The sequence below is a fragment of the Epinephelus moara genome, chromosome 16, assembly GCF_006386435.1.
Source record: "Epinephelus moara isolate mb chromosome 16, YSFRI_EMoa_1.0, whole genome shotgun sequence".
Classification (NCBI taxonomy): domain Eukaryota; kingdom Metazoa; phylum Chordata; class Actinopteri; order Perciformes; family Serranidae; genus Epinephelus; species Epinephelus moara.
This window is the reverse complement of record NC_065521.1, coordinates 18,644,208-18,660,881: the sequence shown is the minus strand read 5'-3', so window position 1 is coordinate 18,660,881 and position 16,674 is coordinate 18,644,208. Positions and strand designations below refer to the sequence as shown.

The following is a 16,674-nucleotide window of genomic DNA, read 5'->3' as shown; positions in this document are numbered from 1 at the left end:
AGAGTTTTAAGCACATTCTGATGAATGATTATCAGGATAATATCGCGCATTCCACTATTTTTGGCTACGATAACTGTAACATTAAATTTTCATAGGGCCTACTAAGGTTTATTCAAGGACTGGTGATGTTCTGTCTCAGCTGGGTGCTTCTGTTTTTTTTTTCTAAGAATCAAGGTGGCAGCTGAACATCTCTGACGCCTCTGAATGTGACAGGATACTTTGAGTCAAAACAAGTCAGGGAGAGAGCCTTCCAGAAAAACGTGTCCCTCTGTCAGGATGTTTCCTCTGCTCAGCTTTTCGCACCTGAAAATGTCTGTTCTCATGAATATGAAACGGCACACACACACACACCCAAACACACACACACACACACACACATACACACAGAATAAATATAAACAGCCGTGTAGGAATAAGTCATTTTTTTAATGTCCAACATTTCTCTTGTTTCCGCGGTAACAGGGGAACAGCTGTTTCCATGCCGCCATCCCCTTGCCGACGGCGGGATAGAAGGCATCCCATAATGAACACACAAGCTAACAAAGACAATCTCCCATCCCTCCTCCTCCTCCTCACCACGACTACCTCTCACTCTGTCTCTTTCCTTCCGTCACTTCCCCACTTTTTTCCTTTTTTCAGAGCACATCACAACGTTTCAGTCTCCTCTCAGTGTGTCTGTCTCCCCTCACCTGTGCGGCTCCTATTGGTCCCAACCAGATTAACCTGAAGCTGGAGTTCTGTCATTTCACTTCACAGACGTCACCAGTTAATGATCTGATGTTGTGCATGTGAAGCTTCAGTCTTGGATCTGTGATGGTGAAGAGGGAGGACAAAGGTTTGATTTGGGACTTTATCTGCAGCACTATTTACACCCAGTATTCAACTTGTAGTTTAGATATGTTTAGATATGTCGACACTGCCTGGGGAGGATAAATGCACCTATATAGTTTGTTTTTTGTCAGATTATTCCACATTTTACCCCCATGATCGGATAAAGAAACCAAATTAAATGCTGGAAAGCAAAGTGTCCTGCATCACATTGCTAACAGAGACATTTCTATCTTCACATTCCCCTCTCCTCTTGTCCTTCATGTGCGAATTTGTTACAGTGAGAGACTCAGATCATAAGAAACAGAAACATTTGGACAAATAATAACCACATCTTTGAACTCGTACAAAATGGCAACATAAATAATCAATACAATGTCAATAAATTATCGATAAATAAAATAAATCTCATGTCTGTACAAGTTAAAGGTACTGTCAGCTGAAGGTAACAAACGGATCTGTGGAGAAAAATAAATAAACGGAGCAGGTGAATGAAAAGAGTGAAGAGGACAGTCACATATCTTTTTAGGTGTACTACCCCTTTAACAGAATCCTGGGTAGTGTTCCCCTGCAGGAGCGTATTTGGCAATACTACTGTAACAAATAGGTTCACTCATCACACCCCAGTGACATGAGGGTGACAGAGCAGCGGTCAGTGCAGGGAGATATGCACTTGCGAGGTGTGTGTGTGTTTACTTCCACTATCTGCATTCAATGTATTTTTCTTCGTCCTCTCTGCGATGACTAACGTCCACGCCCTCCTCCCTGCAGCTACATTCTGCACACAGTCATGGTTTCTGACCCAATTTGTTCCAACCTTGTCTGGTTTTGTACCTCATGATTTGTTCTCATGCTCATTGTGTTCTATTTTAGCCTCCTTGTTTTTTTAAATCCTCCTGCTGCTCTATTGTTATTACAAGTATTATTTGACTGTCACAGTGCTCTCTGCTCGAGGACACGCAGACAACACATTTTGGCAATACGAAAAACCTCATTTTGCCTTTAGTTTTTATGAGCCGCTGCATTTTTTTCATTAGGAAAACACAGTTACAGTATGTTAGCCACAATCCCTTAATCCCTCAGAAGGCTGCTGCGGACTTCCTGCCTGTCTCCGTTGCTTACAAATGCCTGTGTGTTGTTACCTAAAGGTCTGAGCTCGCCGCTCGCTCAAACAGCTGTGAGAAAGTAGCAGCTGCAGATGGAAAGACCTGCATCTCAAAACCACTTAGAGGCTTTTAGCGCTGACACAACTGACATCTCTCCTCAGCAGAAGCTGCGCCGGATCTTGCGAGAGGTGACATCTTTGTACAGCGGTCTAAACAATGAGAGCAAATGTGTTCTGGTGTGAGCCTCTTCATCAATGACAGATCATGTTGGATGTTTTCGAGCCTGTGAGTTGGGGCATTTCTCACATATAAAGGATGTTCTGAAGTGATTTCCCAGCAACTGTGTTCAGCCAAGCAAGAAAAAAAAATCTGGCATGGGCATCATAGGCTGCAGACATGAGCTAATATATTCTGGTAGATACCATGCTGGATATGTACTGCAGGTCTATAAACAAATATCTGAGCGCACAGAGATGTGACTCATAACGTCTTTCCTCTGATCTCCTCTCCTCCTACATGCCAAACCAAAATCCACTTGCTTAATCAGTATGCAGCCAAATAAAAAAACAACCACAGTGGGTTATGTTGTAGCGCAGACCTAGGGCCTCGTTAATAAAGACCATTTTTCAATTTAGCTTTCTTTCCATGGTACAATCATTAAAAAAAAACAACAAAAAAAAACAGAACTGTGAATCACATCTAGAGTCATCTTCATCACATAAAACTGGAGAACAACAATGCACGGTACTGATTTTAAGCAATGTCCCTTTGGCTTGGATTTGCACAGAACTTCTGCATGAGAAGCTTTTATAAACGAGTCTCCTGGATGCTGCCGGAGAAATTCGGCCGCTCCTGTGGCGTCTCTTGAGGCAGGCTGAGTTGTGATGCATCAAAGAGCAAAATACCTTGAGGGGCTTTAAATGGTTGTTACATGATACAGCCTCATACAGAGAAGCAGACAGTTATCCACCTTCACGTGCCAGGCCTCCAGAATATCAATGATGACTGATATGGTCTGGTTCAGACAGCACCAGGCACAAGGATACACAGACAGATGACAAGGTCACATTCATATACAGTGGATCACAACACAGCACAATCTCCTCAAAGAGCTGATACTTTGACACTCGCGACTGAGCTTTAACAGTTGAACCACCAACTCTGAACCTTCACGTGGTGTTTTAGCTTAACGTTGGCTACCTTTCTCTTCACAATCATCTTCCATCAAATCTCTTCTTATAATAATCCCTCCCTTTATTTACAATCACTTCTCGCTACTTTGATATTTTCCCTTCAACCGCATGTTGCGGTTTCGATAATCTCATCAGATACTATTGCCGGACCCCTGTCGCTATACAGAGTTGATGAGTGTGAGGAAAAGTTTCTGAGGAAATTGTTTTCAGGGAGAAATTTAGGGATTTTTTTTTTTCTTTATCGGGGAAACGTCTCCCTCAGCAACGAACAAGACTGCACTCGCACCAACCTCAGTCACAACCTCACACGGACACAATCGTTTAAAAAAAAAACAAAAAACAAAAAAACATCACAAGAGATTTCTTCTTCATCTCCAATGAAAAAGATACAAAATGTATAAAAATGTTATTTACAGTATTTTTTTTTCTTCTTTAAGACGGATGTTGTCTGGGTCGAGCTGACTTGCGTTTGAAATCTGAGTTTGTGGTTTTGTCTTTAACAGTTTTTAGGTAGTAGAGGTGGTTGACTCAGCGTCCGAAGAAATGTCAAAGATCACTGTAGGCGCAGGGACTTTGAAAAACCTAATTTATACAGTACACACCGCCCACGAGCGTCCTCTTTTATCCTCATAGACGCTCTCTCTGTCTTACTTTGTTTCCAACTCTGTTTCCTCTGTCCCAAGTTTGTTTCTAGTCCTCCGATGTCCCAGTGTGCCCCTGTGGTTCAGGACCATCCAGGACCTTTGAATTTGTCCCTGGTGTTCAAAGCACTGTCGCTATGCATAAAGGGATATGGAGGCTGTCATCAAGACTGTCCTTCACTTCTGTTGGCTCTGAGGTGAAGAAGAGAAAATGAGTCATCAATACATTCACGCAACAACTTCTCTACTTCTCTACTAATCATGACAACATACAGTAAATACAGGAGCAAAACAGAGATGAGCTGTCGGTGGCAAAAGGACAGAAAGAGGGGAGAGACAGAACCAAACTGACACAAGGGACAGGAAGAAAAAGAAGCTGAAAAGTAGGAAGTGGAACAGAGGGAGCTAAGTAAGTTTGAGATAAAAAGATGGCAAAGACAGGAAGGGAACAACAAGAGAGGTGAAGAGAAGAGTTGAAGAGTGGACATGATCCCAGTGGAGCTGCTGAGGAAGATGAACTCAGGCAGGGGAGAGAAAACAGAGAGGCAAGAAAGTAAAGTGAAAAGGTGTGTTTGCAGAGAATCAAAGACAGTGAGAAGTAACAGGGATAGTTTGGAATTTTTGAAGTGGGGTTGTATGAGGTACTTATCCATAGTCAGTGTATTACAAACAGTAGATGTCAGTCGGCATGCCTCCAGTTTGGAGAAGCAGGCCTGGAGTACTGCCACGGAAAATAAGTAATGTACTGCTATGGATGAGGGTACTACTGCTGGTAACACACTGATGATGGATAAGTACCTCATGCAACCCCAGTTCAAAATCCAAACTATCCCTTTAAAGACCAAACAGAAGATGTAAAATAGAAAAGGGACAGGAGGAGAGGGTTCATCGAGGCAGATCCATTAACACAGAAGGACTTACTCGGAGTCGGGGGAGACTTCAGATATGCTGTGGGAGGTGGCTGACTGGGGCGGGGAGGGGGAGGGTCCATGGGCGGAGCCATTAGGCCCAGGGTTAGAGGCAGCGGGAGGAGGAGTGAGGACTGAGGAATTGAAGGATGCCAGGATGGATGACAGAATATCCAGGTGTTCACTGGACGGCTGTCGACCCAGAGGGTTTGGATTTGAACCTGCGCCCTGGGGGACAGTCTGACTGGGGTACCTACATGGAGGTGCGGAGTCCAGTCGTCCTCTGACGTGAGCTGGGTGCTGCTCTTGCTGGGGCTCCTCAGAGATCGGGGGAGGAGGGGAGGAGGAAGGAGGCTGGTCGGGGTGTGAGGGCTGGCGGGGAGGCAAAGTGCGGAGCCACTCCCGACATGGCTGAGCCTGAGCTCCGCCCCCATTGGTCTCCAGCTGCTCCCTAGACCTACTGCTCATCATCGCACCCCCTAGGTGCTCCCGGGATGAGGCCTGCCGCCGAGTTAGCGAGTTCAGCTGCGACCTCGATCCACTGAGGTATCCCTCCACTCCTGCTCCGACCGCTCCTCCATTTCCGCTCAAGTCCTCCCTCGAGGCATGGACGCTACCTGTGTGGTGGTTGTCCAGTCTGTCTCTGGATCCTGTCAAGTTTTCCCTGGATGATGAGACTCGCTGGTGATCCAGCCCCAGGCCCCCTAGCCCTGCTCCCTGCCCCAGCCCCAGCTCCCTCCTCCTGGGCAAGAGATCCAGGTTGTCCCTGGAACCCCGTGAGTCCAACCGGTCCCTCGACCCCCCTACCGTCTGTCTCCCTAGCGGATCCCTGGACAGCTGCCTCCGGGACAGCGAATCCAGGTGTTCCCTTGAGGAGTAGCGGGAGGCTGGTTGAGACAGAGAGCCAGACCCTCCACCAGCGCCGGCTGTGGCAGAGTACATGCGACCGTACGAGGCTGCAGGAACCCCCCTGTGACCCAGAGTAGAAGTTCGGTACCAGTTGAGCTCACTCGGGACCCGGCCCATGGTGGAAAGTCCCTGAAGTGCTGGGGGACAGCCGAGACGATTCTTCAGGATACCTGCGAGAAGAAAATAAGAACATGAGAGTCCATTAAAGGGGGAGACGGGTGTAAAAGTGCAGCGGGCTGAAGATGAGTGCAGAAAAGCAGGAGGTTGAAGAAGTGTGATGACGCAAAGCGGGGGATAAAAAAAGGAAGTCACAGGAAGAAGTGTGTGTTCATGTGCTTCGTCTATTAATAGGCTGACTAAAATGTCACCCATGCTTCCAGGCAACATGAGTGATTTCCAACTTTGCCTGCATGTCTTACTCACTCACTCTGAGTCTTCGCATGTGTGGTGCACCTACGGGTGTATGTGTGCATATACTTATCTTATATGTATGTATTCTTAGTGTACAAACTGTTCGGTACATGTAAAAGTGTTACGCATGCTTTTAGGGACAGATTTACACCTTAACGGAAGTTGCAGGCTTCACACTGTTGTGTAACTCATTCTATATGCATGAGGGCCATTCAGCTGATTCTAGCCCTTCTGCATGAAACAAACATGAGGTGACTAAAGTGTAAATCATGGTATGTGGACCATTACTGTATATTCTGACTCTGACTTACGACAGACCTGCTCCTCTTTGTGCATCCCAACAACACTAAAAGTCAGATTACGAATATACGCATGAGTTGTCGAGGTAAAACAAATAAGATCTGATTAAATGCTATGACATGTGTGTCCACTTCACATCACTGCTAGGTCACATGGAGAGTGTATCGAAATAATAAAGTGTACAGCAGACAAACTGCACATACAGCAGATAAGGTCTCAGTGATTGAGCTGTGTTTTAATTGATGCTTTTCTGATTCAGCTCACACAGCTGACATCTCCTCCATCTTCGTGTTGGCAAAATGCCCCATTTTTTATCCTGATGACCAGGGCTGCATCAGTGAGACAGAGATTTGTGTTGAACAATATGATAAAGACTACAATATGTTTACTACCCTGGCCAGACACTGATATCCAAACAGGGGCGGCCAAAAACCAATTGCACTTGATTTTTTTCAAGCAAAGATGCAGATGTAACAATCATATGTCTTGTTGCACAAGTACATTTGTTAATCAATGTCAAATACAGTGTTTGATGCGTATGTTTATTATCTAACTTTATAAAGGTATGTTTCATATTCAGTACCTATGTGCCATGTTAATTAACATTTAAGTTATAAGCAATGTTTTTGTGCTTTATACATACATGAAGGACAAAGATTAGAACATAAAACTTGAATCTACAGCATCAGTGTGCCCTTAGATTGCATGTATTTGTGTTCCTCTCACCTTTGCGGTGCCTGTGCGGCTGGGTGAGGCCGTTCTCATCCCCACTGGTTAGCGCAGCGTCAGGCTGGTTGTTGTTGGCAGCATCCTTGCTGTAATCTGCCCCCAGGGGGCGCTCTGAGCCCCACTTCTGAAGGCTGTGTGTCTCACACTCCAAAGCTGGCCAGTACGACAGAAGGTCATTGCCATCCAGGTCTGTAACACACAGAGAACAAACACTTCCTCATGAAATCTGCTCTCCCAAAAAATTACACCTTTTTACACGTATGTGCTCTCATGTCAGGTCATGAATTTATTGACTAATGTCTTGTGATAAAACAAAAAAAGTTTATTAAGTAGTTTTTAAGAAATGAAAAAGGAGACATTTAGACGGAATCACTTTCATTGCTGTCATCACTGAAAATAATTTCTATTAAAGCCTGTTAATAACATTTGTGAAATCTGTCAATATGTTCTTTTGCCTCATATTCATCTTTTTCAATTTCAAGCATTGTGCTTCATTTTGTTGGTGCAGTGCATACCAATGAACTAAAAACAGATGTCTGTATCAAATAGCAGGTGTCTGCAGACAAATAGCATATGTTCATACTGAAATAACAGCCAGGACTAATTAAAAGTGACATACTGATCTATATCATACTCCTGCAAATGACCTATGAGCAGGCAGAATTCATTCTATAATGTGTAAAACACAGTTGTCTTCCCACACATTGGTGGAGTTCCCTTTGCAGCCATTCAACATGTTTGTTGTGTGATGACATCTACCCTTTAGGTCACTCACAAATCCCACTACAAAGTGTTACGTCCCCCACATTTTGTCAAACTGTGGTGTCATAAGGGCTGTAACTGAAGATTCCTTCCATTAACAGTGAATCTTTTAATATTTCATTCAATCAAAATCAAAATTGTTCTTAGTGCTGGAGACAGTGAGCCTTTTTTATTCTCTGTACCATGCTTTTGAATAATACAGTAACAAAAGATTAGAACAATCCATTTATTGTTTTTTGTCTTTTCCAGCTGTCCATTTAACACTGACTCAGTTATGCACTCAGCCCTCTCACACTGGCCAGTCTGCGGCTCTACTGAATCGATGAGGGGTTTAATGCTTTGTCACAACGAATAGGCCGCCATCTTCACACAGTGACCTTTCAGTAAAAAGCCCAGATCCCTCAGCGCTGCTCTGGCTCTTCAGTTTGACTGCACTGATGAATTGATTGGACTGTACTGGCCATCTGGATCCTGTCCTCCTCCATTCAACTGACAGCTTTGCTCCATGTTTTACCCTGAATAGAGTTCATGGGATCCATACGGCTTATTAAGCTAAGGATTGATTACTTATGTGGATTTATAGATTTGCAAATGTCTGGCCTTTTCCTCACAGTGAAACATTTCACAGAGCACTCTATATGCATGACATTTATATCACATTCTTTGAAGTGCATAAACTCATATATTATGCATGATATCTTTTCATGTGTGTCAGAAGAAAGAGGGTATTGATTTGTGACGACTGGTGCTGACATTTTCTCTTGTTGTATGTGTGTGTTTTTGTGCCTACACGTGTGGTATGTTTCGACATATCTGACATTAAAGATTGGACTTATTTCTACAGCAGGGACGGAAATTGTTTGACCACACTGGCTGGCAGGGGGCTGTCTGTTCTCACTCCATACTAGGGATGGGCATGAGTACTCAAGTACTCAATTTGGACATCAGTATTGGTTTGTATTGAGATTCCTGATTCGTATTCCTAACCACATTTTTTTGCTTTGTAAAAATATCCCTAAAAATATAATAGATACAAACTTATGTTTACCCTGCTCTATATTAAAAGTTTACATTTTTGGATGGACGCGGTGATGTAACTTCTATCTATAAATATCTGCACAGATTCATATTGCAAAAGTTACAGATCTGCAGACATGACTTACTCTAATGTTACAGACAGACGGGGGGCCAGGCATTAAAGTGATGTTTGGAAGTATTTTGGCAAAATGCACTACATAAATGTGCTGTATATACAGTTAAACTTGCGTATCATAGCTAATCTCCACAAACTGTGCAGTGAAGAAAGCTAGGTTAATGCTAACACTTTCCCACATTTTCACGTGAGTGTTTATTTTGGACCCTATTCTTATGTGAGATTTTTTTTTCGAGTACATGGTCGAGTATGGTCCGGACTTCTTCTATACAAAAAATTTCCGAGACTTTGTAATGATTTGGCGCATAAACTGCTTATAAAGATGGACAACGTATATCCACTTCCTCTCACTGCACAAAACTGAAGCCAAAATATCCTGGATACGACCACCATCTTGTGCTGGTGACGTCACTTGGAGCCAGAGTCTGCGCAGTACAGTATTGAATTCCCGCCCATACACCCATCCAACCAATGGCAAGCAGCGCCATTGATCAAGAGCACACAAATTGGCACACACGGCTGTCGATCATGACATCAAATCCTGTCTTTACAGCATTTTATAACTAATTAAAAAACTTTTCAGGAAAATGAACACTTCAACATACATCAAGTGTCCATTTTCATTTTAATTTTTTGTTAAGTAATACATAAAATGACAGAAACAATCTTTGGGAAAATGTATTTGACATGTTCCATATCTGTCAATATGTAGCCAGCCACCATGGGGCGACCAAGATGATTTTGCTTCACTGTTGGGAAGCTGTCTCGTCATCCATCTTTATATACAGTCTTTGATTTGGCGCTATATAAATAAAACTCACTTGACCACTCGATGTGGAATGTGGAAATTACTTAAAATGCCCATCTTAACTATGTACTTGTGTGGGTTTCATCCCACTGACCATAGACGTTCAGGTCTGGTCAACTGGAGACTCTTAATTGCCTGAAGATGTTATCCCAGTGATAGACTGAGTTGAGATACACTCCAGCTTCTATGACTCTGCACAGGTTAAGTGGGTACAGATGATGAATGGATGCGGGCCTGAATTAAATGAGAGGAACACTCCACCAAAAACCAAGCGGCAACCTCCAGCACTGAAAAATAAAGCCAACACAGAAGTGCCAAAAGCTGCAGCTGCCCTAATGGGCACTTAAGGCTGCCTCCAGAAGCCAGTCAATCCCCATGGACCCCTATGGCAAAGTGCCCCACTTTACAGCAGAAATAAACATGTTTACAGCCTGGTACAAAAAATGGTCTTGGTCTTTATAGCTCATTTCCTTCTTCATGAAAACTGTTCAGTGGGTGAAATCTTTTACAACTCACTTGTTTACATTTTACTAAGGCTTAAACATACACATATTTAAGGGTGGTGCGGCTTGAGTGACAGGCTTTCTTTAAGGTGTTGCCGCAGTCTGTAAATCAGATCCACCCCTCGCTCTTCCACAGTGTCACCCTCTCGCCAAAAATATGGTCACTTCTGGCTCCAAAAATCCAAGATGGTGACGGCCAAAAGGCCGAACTTGAGGCTTCAAAACGGGAGCCCACAAACCAATGGGTGATGTCACAATAGCTACGTCCATTATTGTTACAGTCTACACCAAAAACCTATCTTCCAAACAATCGTCAGTTCGCTAATTAACTCAATCAATAAATGAAGTACCCCTGAGCAAGACACCTAAAGGTTACTGGGTTTTTAACTGTGACAAGTAATGCTTAAAAAAGCAATAAAAAGTTTATATAAATCATTCGAAAATCACTGAAGTGCATGTCTACCTTTGGTGCCGTTGTGGGTGGGCTCTGTGAGCAGACGCTCGCTGTGATTGGAGCGTTTGAACCGCCGCTGGATGCGTCCACGAAGTCGGACGTTGTCCTCGCTCTCAGAGGAAGGGATGGAGAGACTGCGCTCCTCCTCCATGGAGAGGTCGGAATCTGAGTCCGAATCTTCACCTGGGAGAGAGGAGGGAGAAGATGGAGAGAAGGAGGCAGAGAGGAAACAAGTGAGAAGAGGGAAGGAGGAAAAGAATAAAGAGGACGGAAAGACAGTTTGACAGGTTGTTATTCTCCACTGTGATGAGAGCTAAATCCTTGACGAAATTGACATGGACAGAGAGAGAGAGTGATCAGAAAGGAAAGAAAAGGAGAGCAACAGGGTGAAGAAATGAAGAATGTGTCACTACTGCTCGTCAAAAATGTGTGTTTGTTTCAGTGGTCATGTTTGTGTGTTTACCTCCATCTCTGTGGAACATGGCTACATCCAGGTCTGTCGCTCCGGTGTGGACGATGTTTTGTTCCAGAGTCTGACGGGCCAACAGATTTTCTCTGACAGGGGAAAAGCAGAGAAGTGAGGACACACACACATACACAAACACAAACATAAAAACAGTATACTGTATATGCAGTTACACAGGCTGATAAAGATTAGAAATAGAAAGCATCCACACACACACACACACACACACACACACACACACACACACACACACAGTATGTACTGTACATACACACATGACAATCACTGAGTCATAAAGACACAACAGCAACATTCAGAGTACATTAGTGTTGCTCTATATACACTACACTACACTGTTCCATCCCATCTTCTTCATCTTTACCCCACTGACCCACAAAATGCACAGCAGGGGTTTTGTCAGTGAGGGAATTCCTCCCTGAGGCAAATTTATCCCAAGTCAAAGATTCACTGAGAATCAATCAAACCTGAATAAGTCTTAGTATCTGACCGATAATTCATCATTTCTACATCATATTGCGTGTGTACGGTATTACCACTTGCTATCCAACTATAGAGGCAAGTCTTAATCTTCTCTACCAGCCACGGTGTGGAAGTTTTCCCTCCAAATTTACTTCTAGTTTGTTGTGATGTGTGTGTGTGTGTGTGTATGCACATGATGTGTCTGTGAAGTTTTGTGTGTTTATATACCTGGCGGAGCTGACAGAGGAGATGGTGGAGGTTCCCAGAGTGATGCGGTGCAGCCCGCTCTGCTCCAACAGAGATGCATTGTGATAGGGGTTCTGAGCCTGAACACACACACACACACACAATAAGGTTAAGACAGTTACATCAACCAACATTTATTTATTTATTTGTTTACCAGGGACAATGCACATTAATCAGCATTTAAGTTGCCAGAGTTAGCTAAGGAGCTAATTTTCATCAGAAACCACTACAAAACGACACGATATGATATGATTACCCTGAGCGGTGCAATTGATAGCCCTTTATCTTTTTTAATGAGAAATAAAAAACAAATTTCCTCCCTCATGATGCCTTTTTGAACATGAATCGGCTGTACTCACACCACATACTGCACTGTATCAAGTGTTGAAATCCCACCCTCATTACGGGCTGCTTCGCGCTCCTCTCACCTCTGTTTCATAATTTATTTTTGCATAAAGGACTTCTTTCTGATACTGAGATTTTCTATCCACATCATGAGATAATGAGAACTAAGTACTATAATATGTGCTTAAAATTTAAGAGCCTTGTCAAGACATCTTTTTTTTTGGCTGGTATTCAAAAACAACCCCCATGATACTTTACTATACAGTAGCTGCCTGAGACTCGTGGAAGCTATTATAGTGACAATAAAAAGGAGGCTAAGCCAGTGGAGCAGAAGCTAGCCAGGAAATGGGGAACAATTTCAGCTCTCTATACTGTATTAGGGCACTGTAGCCATAAATAACGTATCACACAGTATGAGTCAGATAGGCGAATGGATGCTAACGGTGGTCATTTGTGTCTAAAAATAGTTTGGAAAGGTGCAGTAGTTTTGCCCCAGATGGTTCAGTGATGGATAGGAAGAGCTTCTGAGGAAATGGGGGTTAAAAGGGTGGAATGAGCAACATACAAACTTTACACACCTTCTCTCTCTCTCTTTTACACACAGACACACACACACACACATGCATGCATGTAACACACATGTCTCATGCACACACACACACGCCCAGGCTAATTATGAAGTTCACTGGACAGAGGATGGGATTAGAAGGAGATGTTGGACTGTGAACATGCATACACACCTTCAGTCTCACACATACCCCCCCCACACACCCACACACACACACACACACACACACACACACACACACACACAGACACTGGCAGCAGCACAGAGAGATAATGAGAGATTTTAAAGTCAGGCTAAAGACAACAGGGGTTAGAGTGCAGAAAGCTGTGAACTAAAAAACAAACACACACAAGATGGAAGAGAAAGTGAAGAAAAGATGTGAAGGCAGGATATCATTACACACACACACACACACACACACACACACACACACACACACACACTCTGTCTTTCTCTCTCTCTCTAAATAGGCGCTGCACAGTGCTTTTGTAGAAGTGGGTTAAAGAGCGGGCACAGCTCCACTGGTCGTTAAATTGTTTTATCTGGGTCAGCGACAAACCCTGAAGGCAGAAGGAGCGGAGAGAGGGAGGACAGCAAAGATGGATGGATGGGCAGAGGGAAGGAGGAATGGAGGGCAGGAGAGCCCTTGTGCTGGTCTAGTAATGGACACAGTGAGAATGTGTATCTAAAAATGAGAATACTGTAGAGGAGGATAAATGCTGTAAGTGGCTTTGGGATCATGCAGCGATCCCTCACATCATTATATTATATCTCATGTGAATTATTAAGATATTGTTTCATCTTTATTTTCCAAATGTGCTTTATTGATGATCGCAAAGTAAAGTCAGTTCAGATGAAGATACCAGATGACATAAAAACTTTTCAGGTTCAGCAGAGACAAGCTGCAGCAGCTGGAGGCTGTGTGCACAAGTAACTCACAGTGTTCTGTGGTGGTCTTGGTGGGTCTTCTCCGGGACTCTTCTTACCCAAACAGGCTACGCTCCAGGCCTCCTTTACCTCTGAGTTGAATACAGTGAAGACCAGCATCACCGACAGACCCTGGGAGAGACATCGGCAGGAAGACAGTTTAAGTTTAAGGTACCAATCTGTATGATCCTTGCAGATGGAGGTTGAAACAGTGCTGGAGTAAACTAATACACATATTTGTTCATACTGTCGCAATGTTCTGAGCTGACTGTGATCATTTTGCATAATCGTTGGGTTTCAAGTTCAAGAGAATTTAAAGCTAATGTTACAAATGTGGCAACAGATAGCAAGTCAAGAAGGTGCGTTTCCATCAGTTGAGAAAAAAAAAAAAAAGAGCACAAGGTTCCAATGTCAGGGAAAAACTTGAAAAAAGAGAGTTCAGCTGTCTACATCTTACTGCTGTTGGAAAGGTTCTTCTGCTTCAGCTCATATGAGACCGTATCTGTTGGTTAGTGAAGAGAGCTAGATGATGACAGAAAGGTGCTGATAACGGACCTCTTGTTTTATAGCTGAGAGTCTCCCTACGGGTGCAGCAGTGTGTTTGACAGCTCTGGGGAAAGTTATGCCTGAGTTGTCGCTTCCATACAGCTTTTCTAATGAGATAATTCACATTAAAATGTTAAGAAGAAAGAAAACATGATGGGCTCTAGTTTCCCGGCGCAGCGCAGGGTGGCGAACGCCACGCAGAGCTAGTTTCGAGCAACACAACCCGAGGCGCGCTCAGTTTGGTAGTTTGGCAGACCGAGGTGCGCTGAGATGGGTGTGGCGGCGCAGCATGGGGAGGTGTCGACAGATGCAGCTTGGCGCAGTGACAGTTTTGTGCCAAAAGGCTTCACCGAAAGTGCGCTAAAAGCTCGCCAGCTGAAACCAGGTCTACTGTCAGCGCAGGTGGAGCGCAGCCGGTGTAAGCCGAAGTTTGGCTGACCGGCGGACAGTGTGCACACGTCACCAAAACCTCACAGGCAGGTTTCCAGAATGTCAGGCACATTAACGATGCAATAAATACCCAAAAAAACACTATTCAATGCAACTATCTGCAATCAGCACATAAATGTATCTCTATATCGACTGTCCCGTCACATCTGATGTCAGATCAAAGGGGATTGGCACCGTTTGGCACGTTTGGCACGCGTAATGGAAACCCAACCTGATTTGATTAACACAGCTGCAAACTAATGAGTTCACATCCCTCTCAGCCAACCACAAACAGCCACAGCATCAGATAGGGAGTATATATTCAGCATCTGTCATCTTAGAAAAGTCAAAAGAAAAGAAACAGAGTGAGACTGCGAGAGAGAAAGAGAGAGCGCGCGCGCACGAGAGAAACGCAACATTGATTTACAATTGTGGTGACCTCCTCCCAGGCTACCTTTGCATCATCAGCCCGTGGAGGTCTGCTCGCAGTTCCGTATATTCGGACACTGCGAGCTTGGACCTCCCGGACCAAAACATCAGTTTCCTCCTGGGAGAAGTTTGGCCGTCTGACGCTGCTGCTCTCTTCTGCCATGGCGAATTGAGTAAACTCTCATTACACCTTCGCGCGGCGCATTTAAGGGCGAGGAGAGGGGCTCATTTGATTGGTGTGATGTGTGTAAAACCCACTCCACGCCTTCTCTCCTCCCTCTTTCTGACTTGCGCAGGTAGGAGGGACGGAGGTGGGACAGACGAGTAGCTGCGCCAGCGCGCACGGTAGGGATGTAACGATTACCGATACTACGGTAAATTTCAGTTAATTTTTACACGGTATGAATTACCGTTTATGTTTAAATTAATTGCATTATCGCAGTGGATTATCAGGATATGTAATAACAGCCTCATTCAAGTCTCGCGATGCAGGCGCTGCGTGAATGCGTAGCATGTGTAAACACAAAGAATGAAAACATGGCGGAAGGTGGTGATAGCGGCACTCAGGACATTTCCCCCCAACTAAACGCATAGAGTCTGAGGTCTGGGCGTACTTTGGGTTTGTGGAGGACAACTATCCTGTGTGCAGAACATGCAGAAAGAACGTTGCTGTGAAGGGTAGCGACACTACAAATCTGCTGGCTCATCTCCGTGACCATCATCCACAGCTTTACAGCCAATGCAAGTTATGCTATGCAATCGTCAGTTATTGTGTGAGGGACTTCGGTTTTACTGAGATTGTCATAATGTGTAACTCTCGATGTATACGGGACATTTGAGCCGTATCTGTCCTCCGAAACGGCGACTAGGTTTTCCGTTTTCGTTTAAGACACTTAGGAGCTAATACTAGCTGAATAGCTAATAGCCGTATTAGCTGCTATGTTGCTAAGTGTTTCAAAACGAAACGGAGCTGAAAACACTGAGCGGAGCCGACAGAATATAAACCGACGTAACGTAACGCTAATTGAGATCAACTATGATTGAATCACTGTGATTATGGTTATTGTATGGCGAGCTAGAATCGATATAGACGGCCAGTTATGCTTTCTCGACATAAGCTCAAGGAAACAACATAAACACTGTGTTAACCTTTGACCAAGAGCCTTAATGGGGGCTCTTGGTTTTATAAGGTTAATTAAATTCACTGCTCATAGTCTTGACCTAACACACACACACACGAGAGCATGCACTCCTTTTCTCATACAGGCACTGACTCCTCTGACTCACATGCACACTTCTAATGTGTGAATTATTCTGTGTAATGATGACCATTGCCCTTAGGGTTTTTTTTGGTTTCTCCTGCACATTTGTGATAGCTATTCTATATATTGTATGTTTTTTGTTCTACTCTTGCATTGTTTTGTTTAATATATATTTTTCCTCTCGTGCTATATAAATTGTTTACATATTTTGCTGACTGTTAAGATGCACCAGAAAAATAAGCTTTGTTCCTGTAATTTGTTTACTTATTTC

At 43.8% G+C, this 16,674-nt stretch overlaps 1 protein-coding gene across 2 annotated transcripts in view; it reads right to left on the bottom strand.

The window, feature by feature from the left end:
• Positions 1-409: 409 nt before the first annotated feature.
• Positions 410-16,674, bottom strand: part of celsr3 (cadherin, EGF LAG seven-pass G-type receptor 3) — a 143,288-nt gene continuing 127,023 nt past the window's right edge. For both annotated transcript variants that reach the window (XM_050066132.1, XM_050066133.1), the window contains 7 exons: positions 13,750-13,869; positions 11,880-11,977; positions 11,169-11,260; positions 10,715-10,888; positions 7,023-7,214; positions 4,690-5,755; positions 410-3,960 (listed from right to left, as the gene is read on the bottom strand). In XM_050066132.1, coding sequence (XP_049922089.1) covers positions 3,933-3,960; positions 4,690-5,755; positions 7,023-7,214; positions 10,715-10,888; positions 11,169-11,260; positions 11,880-11,977; positions 13,750-13,869 — 1,770 coding nt within the window. In that variant the 3' untranslated portion in view covers positions 410-3,932. The remainder of the gene's footprint in view (positions 3,961-4,689; positions 5,756-7,022; positions 7,215-10,714; positions 10,889-11,168; positions 11,261-11,879; positions 11,978-13,749; positions 13,870-16,674) is intronic.